At 36.2% G+C, this 22,414-nt stretch overlaps 2 protein-coding genes across 2 annotated transcripts; both read left to right on the plus strand.

The window, feature by feature from the left end:
* Positions 1–3,082: 3,082 nt before the first annotated feature.
* On the plus strand, positions 3,083–8,941 carry LOC118344557 (sterol 3-beta-glucosyltransferase UGT80A2-like). The gene is made up of 10 exons (XM_035685572.1): positions 3,083–3,289; positions 4,428–4,491; positions 4,659–4,716; positions 4,848–5,025; positions 5,651–5,781; positions 7,149–7,251; positions 7,373–7,449; positions 7,666–7,713; positions 7,800–7,949; positions 8,564–8,941. Exons 1-10 carry the CDS (start codon positions 3,121–3,123, stop codon positions 8,729–8,731), a joined length of 1,146 nt encoding a protein of 381 aa, XP_035541465.1. The 5' UTR covers positions 3,083–3,120; the 3' UTR covers positions 8,732–8,941.
* A 2,498-nt stretch (positions 8,942–11,439) lies between these two features.
* LOC108990722 (protein LATE FLOWERING-like) lies at positions 11,440–12,429 on the plus strand. Its single transcript, XM_018964777.2, has 2 exons — positions 11,440–11,502; positions 11,712–12,429. The coding sequence occupies exon 2, from the start codon at positions 11,724–11,726 to the stop codon at positions 12,297–12,299; it is 576 nt and encodes a 191-aa protein (XP_018820322.1). The 5' UTR covers positions 11,440–11,502; positions 11,712–11,723; the 3' UTR covers positions 12,300–12,429.
* Positions 12,430–22,414: the final 9,985 nt, after the last annotated feature.

Raw genomic sequence — 22,414 nt, forward strand, 5'->3', positions numbered from 1 at the left:
AGGGAGAAATGAGGAATCTGTCCAGTCTTGACCAAGTTTGATTATTGGACCAAGTATATTCACCTCCAATTAGAGGTTTATCCATCAAATCTAACTCGAAAATGAAGTCCAAGAAATCCACCATAGTTTGATTTTGTCGTTCCCCCTTGATCTTTCGCTGGAAAATCTTGTCACATTAAAATTCCCACCAATACACCAAGGAGCCTCCCACCAAGAATATAAGCCAACGAGCTCATCCCAAAGCAACCGCCTCGCACTATCCAAATTAGGGCCATATACCCCAGCAAAAGCCTATAAGAAACCATCGTCAATATTTTAAAAAAAACACCCCACTGAGTATTCTCCCACAAACTCATCAATGTTCTCCACCACTCTCTTATCCCACAAAACCAACACTCCACCCGAGGCCCCTTTTGAGGGTAAGTATGCCCAATCTACAAATTGGCAACTCCATATACTCCGAATAATTCTTCTATTGATAAGCTTCAACTTTGTTTCCTACAAGCAAATGATGTCCAACTTCCATTGCCTTAATAAGGAAGGCGTTTATTAATCTCATTCAGCCCCCTAACATTCCAACTCATAATTTTTGGCTTCATTTATCAACTGTTCCAGCCCTCTCCTTGTTTCTACCACGACTTGCACTCCCATCATTTCCATCATATTTAATGGACCACGTCAACCTCGTCAACTCCCTCTCTCTTTTTTACCTTGCGCCATGTTATCCTACCTCAATGGCTATAATCAATGCCTTAAACTGATCTTCATAGCCCTCACACGAAATCCCCATACAACTCTGCAATTCCTCTACCTTTTTCAATATACAATTAGAGGAAATAGTAGGAGGGATCATACTTATAGGGGTAGGATCCTCTCCTGCTGACTCCTCCCCCTCTTTTGACTATTCATAGGGATCATAAAGCATCAACTGACCTTCCCCATCTATCTCCCCCTTATCCGATGTGCCCCCACACTCCAAAGCCACAAAAGGACCTTCTCGGGCTCCCTCCAACGGCTCACCGTGAGCCATATCTGCCCCCCCAACACCTTAGTTGTGCCTGGCCCAAGGGAATTGACAAGTCTAGAGATGTCCCAAGGCTCGCCAGAAATATCTGTGGCAGCCCACAAGATGGCGGCCCTTCCTGAGCACCATCCGAGCCTTCCACTTCAACAATACACTGTTCTAAGCCTTCCACTTCAACAATTTCCCCCACCTCCACTTTCGGTGACTGTAAGACCTCCGACTGACCACCACCTGAGTCGCCGGAAGCTGTCGCTCCTTTTTGTGTCAAACTTGGCCCAAGACTCGGACCCGGTTTAGAAGTATCGGGCACCTCCAGCACACCCAATAAACTGACTTTCTCTTGTGTCGATATCGGGCCTCTCTCCTTCCAGACCCTTCGTGGGCTTTTACCTAGGCCCAGCCCATAAGTAGCCTTCTTCCCCTTCAAGTTTGTCTCATCTTCATGGCTCACGAAATTCTTCTTCCCAATCTGAGCCTCACGAAGCTCTTCTTCCTATAAGCTGCCTTCTTCCCATGCTGTAGCACCCTTCCTCTTAGCTTCACTTAGACCACAGCCCACTCCTAAACCCAAGCCCATCCCTTTTTTCTCCTCTACACACCATATCATCCAATTGATATTCACTTGCAGCAAATCTATCTGACAATTCATCTCCTGTAAGGCATGCAACTCCTTTTCCTCGTACAAACCGACAACCACTCTGTCACCTTTCTCCCGAGCTTGGTCTCCTACATAAATGGCGGAACTCCTTTGCAGGCCACTCCTGACACTACCTTTGGGTAGCAGTGCCTCCCGGTATGACCGAAATGGTGGTTGTTGTGGTGGCTGAAACACAGGACTACCTGTACAACCAGCCTCCCTCATAACCTCCACCAACTTCCTCCAACCCCTTCCCTCCCTATCTTCTGGTATGAATAAGAAGTTCCGATACCCACCTCCACCATACTCCATCAATGCCATGAAGGATCCTCGAGTTGTGGCATCGCTGTGCAACATAGCTCCTATCTTCTTCCCTATGAGCTGAATAAAACTCCTTCCTCGCAGCCTTCAAGCAATCCTCCAAGGCTTTGATGAATCACCTTGCCGTGCCTAGCCTCAGTCTAATCTCTTTCACCACCTTTCATCCTTTCTCAGTCAAGAATACAAACCTACCATCCCTTACTACCTCAAAAACCTTAGATTCAATGACAACCTGCTTTGCAGTACCCATAACTCACTTAAATCAAACACTAACTCACCACTACATGCACCAGAAGGAAAAGATAAAAATTTTCTTCATCGGAGTTTTGGTTGTATGGAGTGAAAAAGTTAAGAGAGAGAAAAAGATAAAGTCATAAATCTTTTAAAATGCAACCACAATACTGCTCAGCTATTTAATTTTTTTTTTTATAAGTAACTCAGCTATTTAAATTAGTTACATATCTCTTATCTGGCACTTAGAAGCACTGGTTGGAAATGCCTTTCACCTAGTCTTGATGCATAAATGGTTTCTATGATGCTTTTGCGGCATATCTGGGCCTGTTCTTATATTCTTTCAAGTTCCTTGTACCATCACTCCTTTTCAAATAAGGTTCATGTTGGTCTTTATACTTATTTTGATGCTCATCAAGAGTATTTCACATTGAATTAGCAGAGTGTATAAACCAATGAGACATATAGCTAATGAATCAATAGCAAAGTTCGCAGGCTATGCTTGGCCATTGAACAAAGCACGGTTGGAACCAAGAATACATCTTTTTTCTTTATTTATTTATTTATTTTTTTTTGGGGGGGGAGTGATCAATATTAAACTAACTAAATATATTTTATTATTTTTATGCTGTTTTTTTTTTTGTTATTTATACTAATATAAAAATGATTCTTCTTGTTATTGTTGTTGTGGTTCTTGGTAATGTTATTGTTGTTGTTATCGTTATTACTATTATTACTAATGTTATTATTGTTATCATCGTCACCGTCATTGTTATTGTTTTGCTATATTTTTGTTGATGTTATTATTGTTATTACATTTAAATTTATGTTTCATTCATTGTTTACTTTAGATGCTGAAAGAAGTTTGTTGACTCTACTGATTTCGTATTTCTTTTCTCTAACAGACATGGTTAAAAATAAAGGGTTCTTGCCTTCGGGGCCTTCAGAGATACCTGTTCAACGAAATCAAATGAAGGAAATTATTTATTCTTTACTTCCAGCTTGCAAAGACCCTGATATTGATTCTGGTATCCCCTTTAAAGCGGATGCAATCATTGCCAATCCCCCAGCATATGGTTAGATCTTGTGACTGTTGTACTTATTGTTCCTTTTGAAGTAGATGAACATTCTTTTCTTCATATGAATAAGCAATAAGAAAGTTTATTAGGAGGAGAATCCTCAGGTAGATAGGGTGAAAACAAGAGGTTCACTTAGGTATTACCATATGAAATTCTGAAGAAATTAAAAAAATAAAATAAAATAAAATAAAATAAGAAGAAAGAAAGAAAGAAGAAAGAAAGAAAGAAAGAAAGGAGAAAAGGGTGTACTTCCTAATGCTGCCTTTCAAGGAAAGAGATCTAAGTGTGATTAACATTCTGTTTTGAATTTAATTCACGAGTAATCTTGATGTAGATCCCCAATTGTTTTTGACAATGAAGTTTGTCAGTTTTGATTTTGATTAGGGAACTTTTTTTGGGTGAACAGATGAATAAATTTGGCAGGAAAAAGAAAAAAAAAATATTCTGGTTAATTGGTTGTAAAGATAATATTTTCTTTGGAAGCTAAGGACTAAGAAGTATTTCCTTAGCTTCTTGGTAACAGAGAATGAATTTGGTTGGTGAACTTGGTACGAAGTGCTTAGTAAATAAGTGGACGAAACAGGTTCACATTAGTTGGATACATGATATAGCATCTTATAAGTAAGTCAACTATCAAATTTGTTTACTTTAGGCTGTTTGGCTGTAATGAATTTAGATTGTACTACCAAGTGTTTGCCATGTTAGTGAGAAAAAAGAGTGAAATATACTTCTATGGTTTTACAAGAAAATACCAGACAATGACAATCATATGTGGATAAAGTTGTAGATTTCAAACATTTGGGCTGAATTGCCCGGGAAGACACAGAATTTCCCAATTATTCGACTTTTGAATATTCAGAAGAATTTGAATTTGAAGCCAAGTTGCTTACCCAATGGTTAACCGGATCAATTTAGATTCCATTTCAAAATGATTCACTGAATGTTGTGAATTTTGGAACACAATTATAGACTGTTGGTTTTGCTAAATTTAAGCAGAAACTTGTATTTTCCACCATCAGTGTGGAAACTCATTGTGGTGACACTTGATCATATTCTTGCTTTCCACATTTTATTGAACTTGAGATTGTATTTCCTTGTTTCATAAACTCCTAGTAACCATTAAATACTTCTTTAGGGCATACCCATGTGGCAGAGGCACTAAAAGTACCGATTCACATATTTTTCACGATGCCATGGACGTAAGTCTTGTCTGGGTAATTGAATCTTACTGAATTATGTATTGCTTTGAACTGTTCTCTAGTTTTAAGTATATGTGTTTTTTTTTTTTTTAATGTAATGTGCTACTCATATTGTTGAGTGAAGGATTTTGAACTGCATTCCATACGTTTTACTTTTTTCATACCAGGCCAACTAACGAATTTCCACATCCTTTATCCCGTGTGAAGCAGCAAGCTGGATACAGGGTGAGTCTGTTTGATTTCTTTCTTTTTCGCTGTCGTTTTTCTTTCCTGCTTATTTGGTACTGTAGCTTCTCCGCCTCTTCCTGCACGGGTAAGTTCTTCTAACTTTTGGTTGCATGCTTCAATTTTTTCAGCTGTCATATCAAATTGTTGACTCCTTGATTTGGCTTGGGATTCGGGACATGATCAATGATTTGAGGAAGAAAAAGCTGAAGCTTCGTCCTGTAACATATTTAAGTGGTTCACAAGGCTCTGAGTCTGAGATCCCACATGGATACATATGGAGTCCTCACCTGGTTCCTAAACCAAAAGGTGGTTGCTTTTGATTTCAATCACGTCCTATTGTATGCCTAATTATATTCAAAACAGAACCATCTGCTACAATTTCTCAAAGCACAGAATAGTTCATTCGCCAATCCCATGAAAATTGTGTCACCATGTGGTCCTCAATCCTGTTTTTAAGTGCAAGAATTTCCCTTATTTCCATCTGAAGATTATGTCGGTCAAATGTAGCTACAAGAAGGGTAGCTTTCTATGTTTTATGAAACGGATTTGATCTCAAAAGTTGTTTAGGAATCAGTTGTGGGTTGGATTTGGTGAGTAGAGTGTTCTCTCGTGCTATATGCTTATTTTGTTCTGGTGTTCTCCTCTTGTATCGATCCAGTTAGTAGTTTTTACCAGAATGCATGTGGATCAAGGTTATTTCTAGAAGATATCTAAATCAGTTGGCATATGCATTTTCTTCTGATTCAGGCATGTTGCTTCTTTCCTCCATTTTAGTTTGTATATTCTTTTACCTTTTTTTATGTCTTTTCTTTTTCTTTAGGTGAGACTGCATTTATTTTGGTTGAAACAACCTATTGTGCATCAGCCTTGCAAAATGGGCGGTCATGAATTTTGATGCAACATGTAAATTTATGGATGATATTGCTTGCAGATTGGGGACCTAAGGTTGACGTGGTTGGATTCTGTTTCCTAGATCTTGCATCGAACTATGAACCTCCTGAACCTCTTGTAAAATGGCTTGGAGCTGGTGAAAAGCCTATTTACATTGGATTTGGTAGCCTTGTGAGTTTCTATTCTTATTTCTCATATTAATTTATCTGCTCTTGCCCAATGGTGTTCCCGATCTATGGATACTTAAGATTGTTTCCAATGTTTTAGTGGTAGTCTTGGTGCTTGGATTGTCTTGATAAATTGACAATCCATCTTAGGTCATATAACAAATTAATTGAGTCGTTGGATGATTGACTTGTTGAGGACATTAGCAATTTATTGAGAATTTAAAAAAAAAATGAAGATTCTAAACATGTCTAAGGACTAGGAAGCTGGAATAATATTCAAGACGTTGAAGAATCAGATGCACCTTCATTATCTCCATTGTTATGATATAACTAACATTATTGTTATCCTACCATTTTATTTTGTGAAGATTTGTGAAATTTTTGCATGTATTTGAGCTATATATTTCTTTTAAAAGATCAATTGATCAGCAGTTTCTAAAATATATGCTATATATTTTATTTATTAATATATTAATATATTATTGATTACTTAAAAAAAAAAAAAGTTTCTAAAATATATACTAGATCAATAGGTTTAGTGGGTGGAATGGAGTTTGATAACTGATTTTGTAGAAATTGTTTGAGCTTTGGGTTACCTTTGTGGGCATTTAAGTTTGATTGAAAGACACAGAACATCATATGAAGTGGGTGATTGGAGATGATTCTGTCCTAATAGCAGCAGAGTTCATGAAGAGATGATGCTCAAACTGTGTGCGCGCAACATCCATGGCCTTATCAGCACATCTATGGATTGAGAGTAATGGAGATTACGGCAAGACTTGGCTGTTTTTGTTATCAGCAGGAGCATGAAAATGGGTTAATGAAGTATGAGCATCTCTCTGTTTTTTTTTTCAATAAAGCTGGATAACCATCCATCAGGAGGTTGGCGCAACAATGGGATAGGGTTCAAGTTTTTGTCTTGAGGAGTCTATAATGTTTTTCCAATGAAGGTTGCACCAGTCAAATTAGAAATCTAGTTCTAGTAGGCTCATTAAAGACCAAAGAGTCTATATGAATATGCTTCATTGTATTTAAAGATTCAGACTTTGAATGAAGGAATATATATATTTTTTGATAAGTAATTTGTATAAAGGCTTATGAATTATAAATATTGAAGCAGGTAGGCTTAGTGTGTATATTCTGGAGGATGCCTCTCTCTCAAATATGGTAGTTTTCATTTTATGAGTCTTGAAAGCCCCTCAGTGTAATTTAAATGTTTTACATGTGAGAATGGATCCCCCTAAAGAAAATTAAATGTTGTCAGCTTGTCATGATATGTATATAACCCTTCTCTTCTTACTGAATTGTGATTTATATTTCTTTTTGATTGAGTAATTGTATCTTCCCCCTTTTCTTCCTTTTTGATGTCAGCCTGTTCAAGAGCCAGAGAAAATGACCCAAACTATTGTGGATGCACTGCAAAGCACTAAACAGAGGGGCATCATTAACAAAGGCTGGGGTGGCCTTGGGATCTGTAAGTTTTAGTTTCATTTTAAAGCGTTGCATGTTTCTTGTATTATTATGACCTCTGTTACTATCTGATCACATCTGTTAGATATGCCATTTTATTTAGCTGTAATTCTTGTTCTTTCCAGTGGCAGAACCAAATGACTCCGTTTACTTATTGGACAACTGTCCTCATGATTGGCTATTCTTACGATGCAAGGCTGTGGTGAGAATTAAAATTACTGTTTTTGATATCTAAATCTCTAGTTATAGAAGCATCCTAGATAATGAAAATGTACCAAATCAGGCCTAGTGACAAGTTTTGACTAGGGGGCCATGGTTAGGCTTGAAAGTTGTCGGCCTGTTCCTTGTGCTATTAGTTTTCAATGTTCTTCTAATATTTAACAGGCATGCTTTTATCATTTTTTCTCTATGCCTTCAGGTGCATCATGGAGGTGCTGGAACTACAGCTGCTGGTCTAAGAGCTGCGGTAATCATAGCTTACTTTATCTATGATGCTTTTGGTTCCATGTAATTGGCTTCTGGCTTATTGTGATCCATGTTTTTGCAATATAGTGCCCTACAACCATTGTACCTTTCTTCGGTGACCAACCCTTCTGGGGAGAGCGGGTACATGCAAGAGGTGTAGGTCCTGCACCCATTCCTGTTGAGGAGTTTACACTTACGAAGTTGGTTGATGCAATAAAGTTTATGGTAGATCCAAAGGTAATTCTGTTTTTTTCTTGAAATGGTAGATACTAGATACTGTTATCCAAGTTCTTAAAATAACTGCCTTGATTAAAACAACAGTCAGATTCTGTGTTGAATCTGTATTGCCTTGTAGATAGATGTGAATGCAAGTGTGGGTTCTTCCCCTGCCCTCCTCTTTTACCCCTTTTTTTAGCCTTCAGTTTGATTGTGGGGATGACTTGATACCTGCATGCCTTTAATTTTCTAGAGTACTGACCAAAGGAGGCTTTAATGAGAATTCTGTTGTACCTCAATGTGTTAAGAGCCTGAAATTTACCTCTAGGTAAAGGTGTTCTAGTAAGCTTAGGATTTTCAATTTGATTTTAAACTTGGGGACTGGCAAGTGACTTCCTTTTGGTTGCAAGTATTTTCCACCTATGTAGAAGCAGAATTAGTTTTGGTGTGTGACAAAAATAGCAAAATTATTCAAATTATCTAGCCTTCCCAACAGGTATACTTCAGTTCCTCGGAAGGTGTCATTAATTTGCAAACCTTTTTGGAACTTTTAAAAAAGTTTATTATGGTCCGTCAAGGTGAATTTAAGAATGTGCGAATTACCTCATGATGAACTTACCTTAGAATCATTCCAGGTGAAATTGCGTGCGGTCGAACTTGCAAAGGCCATGGAAAATGAGGATGGTGTGGCTGGAGCAGTGAAAGCCTTCTTTAAACATCTTCCTTGCAAAAAGCCTGATCTCGAGCCAGAACCAGTGACATCTAGTTTTTTCTCTTTAAGTAGATGTTTTGGTTGTTCTTGAAATTGTTGGTGGATGTTGTCAGTCCTTCCATGCATTTCTTCAATTATTTTGTCTTGACGGTGTATATAATAGTATGCCCTGCGTGGTCTCTGCCGAGAAGATAGAGAGAGAGAGGAAACTACTTGGGATTCATGTTCATAAAAGGCCATTCCTACTTCAAGAGTTGTAATTTTCAATCTCTATTCTATTAAAAAATGATTTACTTTTATCAATCTTTATTTATTTAATCTACTTGCATTTTTGCTTTTTGTACCGACTTTGTACGTGAATGATAATATTCCGCTTTATGAATAATTATTGTTTTTGGTTCTGTTATTGCCGACATTATACTATATAGGTTGTAAATTCATTTGTCAAGTTCAAATAGCATAAATCCATCCATATGACATCAAACGTGGGAGAGATTAGTAAGTACCCAAAGCAAACCTGAGAATCATGCAATCAATGTTCAAGTTGTTCTGATGTTTCAGAATCCATGTTTACTTTATGATTGATCTTCAACTTACTCCGGCTTTCATTGCCTCCTGAACACTTCATAACAACCCCATTGGCCTCATAGCTTTAAATGAGTTCGGTACGTGGGATCCTTGGACCCGTTGAACAGGTTTTATGGGGCATCTTAATATTAATTTTGGTGGCATAGATACTGCCATCTCTTTAGGAACAAATGGGAGAATGGTGGCTTTGTAGCAGGCTGTATACGTTGGGGAAGGAGCAGCACATCTTACCATCTCCAGGTTTGCATGATCACAAGGAAGTCTTGAAGTATCACCATGGCGTCAACCTATAAGAATTTCTATTTGGTTTCATGATCGAGTTGTTGGAATGCATGCTATCTTCTCTTCTTTTCAATGGGATTGAAAGCCTTCAATCTCACAATTAAACGACACCAAACCGTGTATTTGATTTATAGATGAACAAGTAGATCCTACCTTCCTCTTGAATTAAGAGTTGATTAGCCTTCATGTGATCAATCATCAGTAGAATAGATTGAGGAAACTCCAACGATTATATTACCATAAAAAGAAGATGCAAGAAAGGTTCAAGGAATTAAGAGTTGATTAGCATCACCTGCCAATTGTCCGGTGTTTTCAATATGAGTACTTACAGTCTCCATTTGAGGACTGCACATGTAAGTCTAGATAATTTTGTCTTTAAAAACCTTTTTAAATTACAATAATTTTCATTTAATGAAGTATATCAATGGGTCTGCACCTGAGAACTGCAAATAGAATTTCTCTTTCAATATTGAGTTACTTATAATGTTTTTTTTTTCAAAATTTATTTATCTTTTTGTTGCGAGAAGTAGAAGTTCAGATTCATTACCACCCGATATTTAATATTACCACCATCCTCATGACCCTTCGGCAAATTCCCCTCACTGCTCTTCATTACCACCAGTGTGTGAGGCTGAGAGTGAGACAAATTCCTTGTATAAAAAGAAGACCGACGTTTAATACTAGCCGTCTAAAGTATACCAGTGCTGGACAAAGTACAGCAAACAGACAGAAATATGAGGGAGTAGGTGTCGTTCTTGATGAATGAGATTTTTCACAACCGTTGGGAACAAAAACAAAGAGAGATCTTTTTCCACCTTTTATTGGGTGCCACGTATCACGAAAACACATTAGCATCGGGCTGTCTTATATATTGGAGTCGAGTAATGTTAGGTATAAGTCTCAAATAGATAGGTTCTATGAAAATTTTTTGTAAAAAAGTCGGTCTTATAAACAATAATTTTTTAGATGTGTTCTATTTTTTTATAAAGGTTTATCTATTTAGGACTTATACACACCATTTCTCATTGGGTCTCATGCATGGAATGGGTGGAAGGTGACAATTGTATGGGATTGGCGGTGGAGAAAGGAAGACTAGTGGCTGTTAGCCCCATAACCATTTGTACAAAAAAACAGAAAAAAAGAAGAAAGAAAAGCAGAGGAATGCAGGATAAGCAGAAGAGCCATTTTATAAGACCCAGGGCCAGAGTGGTGGGGGGGACTGGACTGGCTTTTAGCTTTAAAGTCATCCAATCCCTCCACATTGGCCATTGCAGATCACAAAAATCTGATAACGTTAGCTTAGCTATTCTGACACTCTCTGACTTCCTTTCCTTTGATTCACCTCCCTCATACTCCAATATCCTTTAGCCACCTCATCAGGGGGGCTTCTTTAAATTTTTGAAGACAACCCACGCTATTGAAGATCATATTCCAAGAATAATAAAAAAAAAAAAAGGCAAAAGCTAGCCGCCTCAATTCAAGTTCAGCACAAGTACTTGGCTTAATTAATAGGACAACATGAGTGTCTTTAGTGCACCTGATTATACAAAGAGGTGTTGTAAATGCTTGCTTTATCTGCCTAATTACACGACATAAATCTGGGAAATGAAACCATAAGAAGAAGCACTGCAAAAGGAAATAAAAGTGCACCCAAAGTGAATGAAACCGCCACTGTCTCACAGAGAGAGAGAGAGAGAGAGAGAGAGAGAGAGTCCATTTCCCAATCCTTACATCTGTTGCCACCAATCACTATCGTCTCTCGTCTCTCGTCACCTTAGCCTGCAGAAGCATCTTGTAGGGTACCTTAGCCCCACTTTCACTCTCTTATCTCTTCTGTTCCCAAGCCCATACACCTCTCTCTGTCAAGTACTCTATTTAATAATTCGACCTAAACACTCTTCACTCTTCACATTTCCCAACTCTTTTAGAACTTGGCTTCTGAACTCTCTTTTCTACTCTTTTTTGATCAGATCAAACGCCAAAAACTCAAAAGTCAGTACGTTTTCTTCCCTTCTGTTTCTCTTTCCTGCTCTCTACCTCTGCCACTCTGCTCAAGCATTTCTCATACTTTTTTCAACAAGTTTTTCACAGTTATGAAACAGATATATTTCTAAAATCCAATTTGGTTGTCTCATTTGGGTTTGGCTGGTTTATACACGGATTTTTCTTTTGAGCATTTGTTTACTAATGTATCTTTCTAGGTTGTGACAGACATGGAAGATGAAGCAACCCATGTTGGAGGAACTCATGAAGAAGGCACAACATCAAGAGTATTCCCTTGTTTGTTTTGTTCAAGAAAGTTCTTCAGTTCTCAAGCTTTGGGAGGGCATCAAAATGCCCACAAGAAGGAGAGAACGGCTGCAAGAAAGTCCAAAAGGGCTGCTCAAGTAAATGCTCAAGGAAACTTTCCACCATCTTTGCAACCTCCTGTGATATTTGCTCCAACTCATCCCTTAGGAATCTTACATCCTTCCATGTTTATAACTGCACACGCTGCCAATCTTCGCTGTTTTCCTAGTCACCAACCCTCGGATCGTTTTGGATCCAACGGTGCTCCCAGGTTTGAGAATATAGTATACTATGGTGGGAGTTGTCCAAGCAATCAATATGGCTTCGAAAATCAAGAGGATGGACAAAGTTTCTTGAATTGGAGATCAAGAAGCACACGCTGCAACAATGGAGGAGGCTCATCCCTGCAACATTATCTACCAGCAGGGATGATTAATGATTACAGTCTTGGGAATAAGGACATGAAAGATCAAAAGCTTGACCTTTCTCTCCATTTATAGAAAGAACTTTGATGTTTGAATGGATTGGCATCTTTTTTGCATTGTTGGGTTACATCATTTTCTTACTAATAATTAGAGCATCTTCCAGCCTCCATTTTTGGAATGAATTAAATTGTACTATCATGACATCATTGAGTCTAGAAGCATCAGATCAGCTTTCAACATTATATATATATATGCTAGCTGCATTAAGATCATCCCTTTATTAATTGATCAAAATACCCATCCTCAAATGATCCATGCATGCATTTTGGTATTTACTAATGATTGATACGAATAATTACAAGTATATATACATATAATTTGTACTTATTCTAAAGATTGTTATCTGTGAGTGAACTCTCATGTGTGCATGCCATCTAACTTCATATGATCAGAGTCCAACAAAATGGGTATTTTTTGTAAGAAATGATTTGCAGCACAGTAGCTTTATGCACTTCCTTCGCAGAAAGTAAACGGAAATCCAACAACAACATTATTTTTTCAAAGAGAGAGGAGAGATTTTGATTATGCCTGGAACAATCATTGATTCATTTCGGCCCAAAGGCCACAAACCTAGAAAAAAAAAAAACAAATGTTGGGCTTAAAGGTGACATCTGTAATTCACAGAAAATGCTTCTCAAGGTATACATACGCCTCGTTTGTTTTTAAATATAAGATGAAATGAATTAAAATTATAAATTAAATTAAATATTTTTAGAATATATTTTTTAATATTATTTTTTATTTTAAAATTTTAAAAAAATTGATGATCATGCTTGTTTACTGCCCTCGTTACTTTTATGTCTCGGGCTCAATCAGTTGGGCTTGGTGGGTGGGACAGAGATACTTTAGTCGGGTTTTGTTTTTATTTTACATTATATCCTTAATATCATATTTGCTGGATAAACACTTTCAAAAAAACAATAAACACACACACACATATGAGTGGCTCTACAGCTACCGCTCTCAGCTTCGGTTAAAAGTTATTATTTGTTATATTTTTTTTTCACTTTTTTTTATATATATTTTTAAAAAAAATAAAAAAAAAACTCAAAATATTATTAAAAAATAATTTATTAACCATTAAATAAAAATAAAAAATAAAAACTCAGCGATAAAAATAAGTTATAAGAGTAGCATTTTTCTTTGACAAATAAAGAAATGCATGCCTATAAATAACTCCAACTAACATGTCTACGTACGACGTACGTACGTCTCGGACCTTGGTAGACTCGCCTTGCAAAACGATATATCAATTATGTCGCCGCCCAAATTTTTCGGAGAAAAGCCTGTAATCTTGTTTATATATATATATATATATAAACACCCACATATATGTATATATATATATAGACAATATACCCCTATAATAATTATATATAAATTCGAAACTCTAGTTTTTCTCTGGTTTCGTGATTTTAGGTTCTCGTAAAAGAATCATGGGGGACTGATACAGAGTGTGGATATATAATTGGCTCATCTTTAATTTGGACCTATTATCTATCCATGATTAATGATTAATATAATATTGGAATCTCTGCTTCCTATGATCTTAGACGTACGACGAATATATATCAAAGTTGAAAGACCCTCAAAGCAGATCAATTAGGAAGCTAGCTTTAGCCATTAAGATTATACGTGCACTTCCCCGGCCCCCATGTGAAGTTTTATTAGAAAAAACAATCAGTAGATCAGATGCCAAGTGCAGTGAGATGAGCATGAGATTCCTTTCCCACATGCCATAGACACCAGCCAGAAGATAGCCTACGTGCCGAGAAACATGCTCGCACCTAGCTATCTATCTTCATATCATGCATATAATAATTGATACCCCATATATATATACATACACTAACTACCAAAATAACAAAGCTTGGGAACTGAGAAAAGTAGCATAAAGATTCATAATGCATTGCACGTTACCAATTAGTAGCTAGCTAGGAAATTATGTGACAACGACGACTTATACATACATCATACATGAGAGAGAGAGAGAGAGTCATATATAATTGTGAGTTCATGCATCGATGATTAGCATGCATGCATGCATGATTGTGGGATCATGTGAATGAGGGGAAACGTACGTACACAAAAGAGGGCATGAGGCATATAATCATGATCGATCCATGCATGCTATCTATCTATCTAATTATTATCAGTTCATGATAGAAAACAAACCCGGTCCGTTAATGTTGTAGTAGTAGTAGTGAGTAGTGGTAAACGCATAATATTTTATACAATATTTTTTATAACATATGTTATAAATTAAGAGTATTTTTATGAAATGATGTTAATTTTATAAGATATTTTATAAAGATATTCATATTTTTAAAATATTATTATATAAAATGTTGTATAAATTGTTACGTGTTTATCATTTTTTAGTAGTAGAGGGCTGTTTTCATGGTACAATCAATGTCGACAATGGCGGCCTGCCTGTTTAATTTTCCTTTAAAGTCAACGTACGTACGTGTCTTTACATAAATTAATTAGAGCGACCGAAATGGTTTTTCTTCAGTTAATAGATCATGACGTGGATTCTAGCTAGCTACCGGCCGGCCTGCCACCAACAAGCTGATCATATATATATATATATATATATATATATATATATATATATATATATATATATATATATATTTTTTTTTTTTTTCGCATGTTTTTTTCCGCAAATGTTTATATTATCTCTTTCTCTTTAAATAGACTTTTTTTTGTATTTATCTAAAGAGTAAAATAAATTATTACTTCTGTCAAATGCTTGCTTTATAGTCGAATTGTTATGTAATTGTTATTTATTATTCTTGAATTTTTAGTGATTATATTAGAATTTGTAAAAGCAAGTATATATAATTGAATTGATTGGATCAAATTTGTGTGATAAGTATTTTTTAGATTTTTATTTAAGTTATTTAGACTTTTATAGAGTAATACTAAAAGTGATATATCATTTTTAATCTTCAAATTTAATCTAACGGTAGAAATTTAAATATTGATTTAAACTAACATAAAATAGATAATTAAAATATAAATATTCTATCATACACTTAAAATTAACTTCAATTTATATATATATATCTGCCTATATCTTAAAAGAGACTATCCTATTATTGTTCATCAACAGTAATGAACAGTAAAGAGGTTTGTTTTTTTTTTTCACGTTTGTTTTGCTTTTCTGTTTCTTTTTGGGTTTGTCTATGTGAATGTCAATATGCGACGTAATACCATAATCGTGCGTGAGGAATGAGAGAGAGGGAGAAATGAAAGGTGGGGAAAAATATTAGTTTATAGGTTTTAAATTGCAACTCTTTATCTTTAATTTTCAGATTTAATCTAACGATAGAAGTTTAAATATTGATTTAAACTAACATAAAATAGATAATTAAAATACTAATTTTTTATCATTAAATAAATAATAAAATTTTACTGTACATTTTTAAGAAAAAAAATTATCTAATTAATTTGAATTTTTAATATAATTTAAATTTCATAATAAATGATGAACATAAATAAATAATAATTTTATTTTTATACATTAAAATATTTTAATATTCAAAGTTATATTTTTTTTTTTTTTTTAATTTGATAGATGTGGCAAACGTGCTTCGCACGTTTATCACCACTAGTATATATATATGTATGTATGATGTGCCCTTTTATGGTTGGTTATGATGTGGCAGGTATGTGCCATGTCAGCTTTTCTGTCATTGAACTAAACAGAGTTTGAATAATGAGGTCTTTTTGAAATAGGTACCCAACTTTTTAAGCCACGTGTACACGTGTGAAAACGATTAATATTATATATAATCGTGAAATGCGTAAATATCGTATAATTATTTAAAAAAATAATGAGGTTTATTATTAAAAAATTAATTTTTTTTTTTCATGTATATATCATGTTTATTCATTTTTTTTCAAAATAATTATGCGTTACTTGCGTACTCACGACTGCAACTATAATTTTTCTTTAAAAAAAATCCAACTCATAGAGGGACCAAAAAGATAATTTTTCCAAATCAGAATATAGGCCTAAACAATTAGGAAAAAAATATAATATTCAACCCTAAAATTTGTTCCCAAAAAAAAAAAAACATATAAAGAATAGAATAATGATAGGTTTATTACTTCCTACCACTCCTTTACTACTCCATAGTATATTTGAAATTTTTATTATTTTCTTTTAAGTAACTTTTTAACATCCTTAATCATTAAGAAAAAATTTAAAAAATATATAATTTCACTAATAGTCACTTCTTTAACCATTAAGTAAAAGAAAAAAAAAATAAAAAGAGTAATAAATGAGTGATAGGAAGTAGTAAGCCTATTATTATTCTAAAGAATATGCTTTGTAGGCCCACTAAAGTTTTAATCTTGATCTATTGGGTGGTGGTGGTGATAACGTTGGATCCCCGATGGTGACAATTCTCGTCATTTTAAAGTGCACAGCTGTTGCCGGTAGGTTCAGCCCATTTGAACAACCAGATCGGACCTTTGGGCTTACCCCTTCCCCCCCAGCTTGCACCGTATTGACTCCAATCTCGAACATCACCATCAGGAAAATTCCACCACCCAACATTGTTTTCAATCTATTATTAATAATGGGAATTCTTTTTCTCATTATCCTCTTAAAATTGCTGAAGTTTCATATTTTATTACAACATTTTGACTATGTCTACCTTTTTCTTAAGTTCAGATCCTGCAAAAGACAAGAAGCCGAAGGGAAACAAACAGCCTAGATGCACGTGTATTTGCCCCACCATAGCGTCCAAGGTCAATTGCAACTACTCTGCTCTTTCTCGTCACTTCGATTTACAAAGGAAACATGCACAGAATTTACAAATGGCAGGCAGCCATGCACAAAATTGCCAATCTAAACGTAGAAGTACCGAATCAAGGAAAAAGGCATGCATGCATGCAGCTTAAGGGATGATGACGAGGATGAGCAGATTGTTGAGTTGGATGGAGCTTGGTCAATAAATGTAGGTTACGTACACGTTGATCAAGTGCTAGTTAATGGTAATAGGGCCCCGACTGTTATTTCCATGTTTTAAAAGTCAAGGGCCCTAGCTAGTTTGAAATCTGAGCACCCATTCTCATAAATTCATCTGAATTTTGAAAAATGGGCTATCTTTCTCGATTCAGATCAGTTTTGAAAGTACTGGCAGATACATTTAATTGGCTGCAAAGTTTAGGAACTTGTACGTACAAACAGATGAGATAAGACTGCTCTCTCTCTCTCTCTCTCTCTCTCTCTCTCCTCCCTTCAAACCCCACCCCCCAACGCCAATATGTAGCTGTTTGCAGAAATATCTTTGATACACGATTAGTTTGAGGTCAAAATTCATTAGTTGACCAATAAAACGTGTATAAAACCAAACCAAATAACAACAAATCGACCACGTAATTGTCGCTTCACAATTTTGACTATTCAAATCTCACAAAAACCTATGTGGCCTGCCACAAACCCAATTTTCAACGGCTGATGATCAAAGCATGGCCGGAGTATGCGTGAGAGAGAGAGAGAGACTTCAGTGAGGATGTAATTCTTTTTTGGAAAATGCTAGGTACAGGCGCTTTATCGCACCCATCCCGCAGACTAAGCACACATGACGTCAGTTTTAATTTTTTTTTATATTAAAAATAAATACAAAAGAAGAAGAAGAAGAAGTTGTTATCGGAAAGAAAGAGCTAGGAAGAGTAATAAGTAACACCGTATATTTTCATTACATTGGCATACATGAAGAAAAAACCATAAACTGGAATTGTCACTGTTCTCTTTCTCTTTCCCTTCCCCCCTCCCCTCCCCTCCCCTCTCATTCTTCCATAGCTGGTTGTGCTTTGCTGGTAATCGGTGAAGTCAAATCTGTAATTTTGAAAAAAAAAATATAAAAAAGGCAAAAGAACATATGGGTTTTGGAGAAAAAAAAAAAAAATTAAATTTAGTAAATCTTGAGAAAGGTGAAGCTGAATCTCTCGTCTTGGAAAAAAATCAAAATGGGATGTAAGTTAATCTTACAAGTTCTCAACTTAGAATCTCAAGTATATAGTTCAAGTTTTGTTTTGTTCGCTTTCAAAAATTAGTAAGTTATTGCTGTAAAGATCGTTTCAATTTCTATAATTTCTACAAGTGTGAGCATCTTATTGCCTGAACTTAATATTTAAAGGATATTTTTATAAAAGCATTCATGATTCTAAAATCTAAATTTTGTTGTCGCTAGAGACCCAAATTGAACACTTAAACAAAGCATTTCAGAGAGAGATTTGGTTTTTTTTTTTTTTTTTTTTTTGTGGGAGAGATTTTGTAGGAGTTTTGTCTTCCTCTTTAATGGAGAGATTTTGCGAGAAAAATTTGTGGTTTTGGCAGGAGCTTCGTCTTCCTCTTTAATGGAAGAAAATGACTTTCTGATTCACAATATCTACGAGGGAGGGGTAAATGGAAAAAAAAAAAAAGGGTGAACATGAACTCTCATTGATGATTAAATCCAGAACCATTCCCTTTTTTTTTTTTTTTCTACCATATTCCTAAACACACAAAAAAAAGGCCTTCAAGGTCAAGTTTGATATGAGAGAGAAAGAAGAGGATACACACGTATATATAGTAGGAGATGTTTCAGGAATTCACAGCAAAGCGTTGCTGTCAAAGTTGGCGAAAATATAAGGAGTTCGTCCAAGATGTGGACGGCATGCAAAGAGTGCAGAAAAATGGCCATAAGTGGTTTCTAATTAAATTGATAGTGGAAAGTGGTGGTGGTACTGGTGGTGATTGATAGCCAATGACAGTGACCATGGTGGCTTTATAAATAAATTACATGACCACCTTCCTTCCTTCTGAGTCAAAGTATCTGGATTGTGTTTGCTCAATGGCTGGCACTTCTATTCTTTACTCTCTACTTAAGATTTAAAACTCTCTCTTCAACGCTTCCTATTATTATTTTTTATGTTATTTTTTGCTGGTTTCTTTTACTTATTTCAAGATTATGTTCATTTCATGTCTACAAAGTTGCAAGTTCTACATCCTTTTTGTAGCTTCAACAAATCCAGTACTCCAAAGTTCTAAATTTCATGTACAGGCTAAAAGTATTGGCTGTGATCCCAAACTTAGCCTAAACTCCATGCATGCTAAAAGATTCATAATTACTTTTTCCTTGAAATATTTCTGTTTTCTTTTGAATTGTCATAAATATACAACTCTCGCTTAAACTCTTTGTAAAAATGTAGACTCTACATAATAAAATTATTATTTTTATACTATTTCATAGTGAAATCCATCTTTTTATAAAGGATTTGCGCGAGGCTAATATATTTGAAACTTGCGCAAAACATTACACAAAAATATTGATTTTGCACCCCCAAGAAAACATTTTATATATAATGTTAACCCCAAAGTTGAAAATTCTAGTTCCACACCTGGCATGCACCAAGGGCAAAAAATATCAGAAAACTATTGTCTTATTAATATAGAAGATCTGGATACACCAACAACTACTACTGCAGAGGCACCGTAGGCATTGTATAGCATTGTAAAATCTGTTTTTTGTCTCAAGTTGTGTAATAGAATTTATTCCTTCTGTTTTCTGGAATATTGTACAGAACATCATGTATATATATACCCTTAACAGTATAATGGGAATGCACTGAGAATTCAAAGAATATCTTATTCTATTATGGTATCAGAGCAACCACGACTAATCGTCCTCTGATCCATGACTTCCTCTTCCTCTCTTACCCCAACAAACGTCTCAGCCATGTCTTCTTTCTCACATCTCGTCACCACTAAGCTCACCAACGATAACTATCCTTTATGGAATGTACAGATCTCTGCCTATCTAAGAGGTCAGGATCTCTATCAATACGTTGATGGCTCACTAAAATCCCCTCCTGCCCTTCTTGAGTCTCAACCTAACCCAGCTTATGCTTCCTGGAAAAGAAATGATCAACTAGTTCTCAGTATATTGTTCTCCTCCCTCTCATACTCGGTACTCGGGCATGTCCTTTCCTCTCAAACATCTTGTGAGCTTTGGAGATCTCTCTCCTCATTATTTGCCTCTCATTCTCATGCAAAACGTTTCCAAGTTAAATTCCAGCTTGCTAATCTGACTCGAGGTGATCAAAGTATCACTGAGTATTTTGGTAAAGTAAGATCACTTGCTGATATTCTTGCTGTCTCTGGGACTCCCTTACCCGATTCTGATTTTGTTTCTTACCTTCTCACTGGTCTTGGTTCAGAATATGACCCTTTTGTTACCTCTATAACAACACGGGTTGAACCCATTTCTTCGCATGAGCTGTTTCAATTACTTCTTGTCCATGAGAGTAGACTTGCACACAGCACACGAAGCTCTATCTCCACGCAACCTTCTGTGAATTTTACACACACTGGGGGACGAGGTTCTGCTCAGCATTGTGGTGGACGGAATGGCAGAAATGGACGAGGCAGATACAACTACCCAAACAGAGGTGGTCGAAGTTTTTCACCTGCTACACAGTCCAATCTCCCAAACTCACAAAATTCCCAACGACCAACCTGTCAAGTATGTCAAAAAGCAGGTCATGTAGCCCTACAGTGCAGGCACCGCTTTGATCATAGCTATCAATTTAGTGCACCCACTTCCTTCTCTGCTAATTTCACCCAACCCAGCCCTCTCCCAGATCCAACTTGGTATCCAGACTCGGGAGCAACCCACCATATCACACACACCCTCAACAACCTGAATCTTGCCTCCGAGCCTTACTGTGGCAATGAACAGATTCTAGTAGGAGATGGTTCAGGACTCTGCATTCAGAACACGGGTGACTCTTCTTTATCTTCTTCTTCTTCTTCTTCTACTTCTTCTTCTTTCCTCCTTAAAAATCTACTTCATGTTCCAAAAATCACAAAGAATCTCATCTCTGTTTCAAAATTTTGCAAGGATAACTCATGCTTTTTCGAGTTTCATGATTCTTTCTTTTCTGTGAAGGACACATCGACGGGGACGATCCTCCTCACAGGACCAATCCGTAACGGCCTCTATACATTTCCTTCGGAGTCAGATTGTTCCTCCATCATCTTGTCTCCTTCTATCAACATAGGTGAAAAAGCATCTGTCGATCAGTGGCACCGTCAGTTGGGTCACCCTCATCACTCCACTCTATCACGTATTCTGCGCAACACTTGCTTCCAGTGTAATGAGTGCCCCTTAGCCAAAAATCATCAACAGCCGTTTATTTCTCATTCTGCCCATTCAAATAAACCATTACATTTGGTCTCTGCTGATGTTTGGGGCCCATCCCATTTTGTTTCTAGACAAGGTTACAAATACTATGTCTCTTTTGTGGATCAATACACTCTTTTTACTTGGTTCTATCCCTTAAAATTGAAACCTGATGTTCTTAATGTTTTCTCTATTTTTTTACCGTTTGTTGAGCGTCTTTTTAATACAAAACTCATCACTCTTCAAACAGATGGGGGTGGTGAATTTCAACCACTCACACAAATATGTCAAAAACTTGAAATTCACCATCGTTTTTCGTGCCCACATACTCACCAACAAAATGGGCTTGTGGAACGAAAGCACAGGCATATAGTCGAGACTGGGCTTGCTCTCTTGGCCCAAGCTTCTCTTCCATTTTTCTATTGGACTGATGCTTTTGATACGGCAGTTTATCTCATTAATCTCTTACCTTCCCCAACGATTAACAACAAAACACAATTCTTCAAAGTCTACAATCATGATCCTGATTATCATTTTTTAAAAGTATTTGGGTGTGAGTGCTTTCCCAACTTACGCCCTTACAATCAACACAAATTAAATCTTCGCTCCACACCATGTCTCTTTCTTGGGTATAGCTCAATTCACAAGGGGTACAAATGTTTAGACTTAAAGACCAATCGGCTATACTTCTCGCGAGACGTCATATTTCATGAAAACAAGTTTCCGTATTCAACTCTTTGGCCCTCCTCATCGTCTAACTCTCAACCTTTCTCTCCCTCTTATACCTGCTTACCCATTCTCAACCCACAACCCTCCATTTTAGGCCCAGGCCCAAACACCAACTCATCTTCTTCCCGACCATCAACTCAAAATCTCCAAATTTCCTCTTCTTCCCGATCCGAAATCCCCAGCTCATCTTCCCGTAACTCCACGGATCTCTCACTT

The sequence above is a fragment of the Juglans regia genome, chromosome 14 (genome assembly GCF_001411555.2).
Source record: "Juglans regia cultivar Chandler chromosome 14, Walnut 2.0, whole genome shotgun sequence".
Lineage (NCBI taxonomy): Eukaryota > Viridiplantae > Streptophyta > Magnoliopsida > Fagales > Juglandaceae > Juglans > Juglans regia.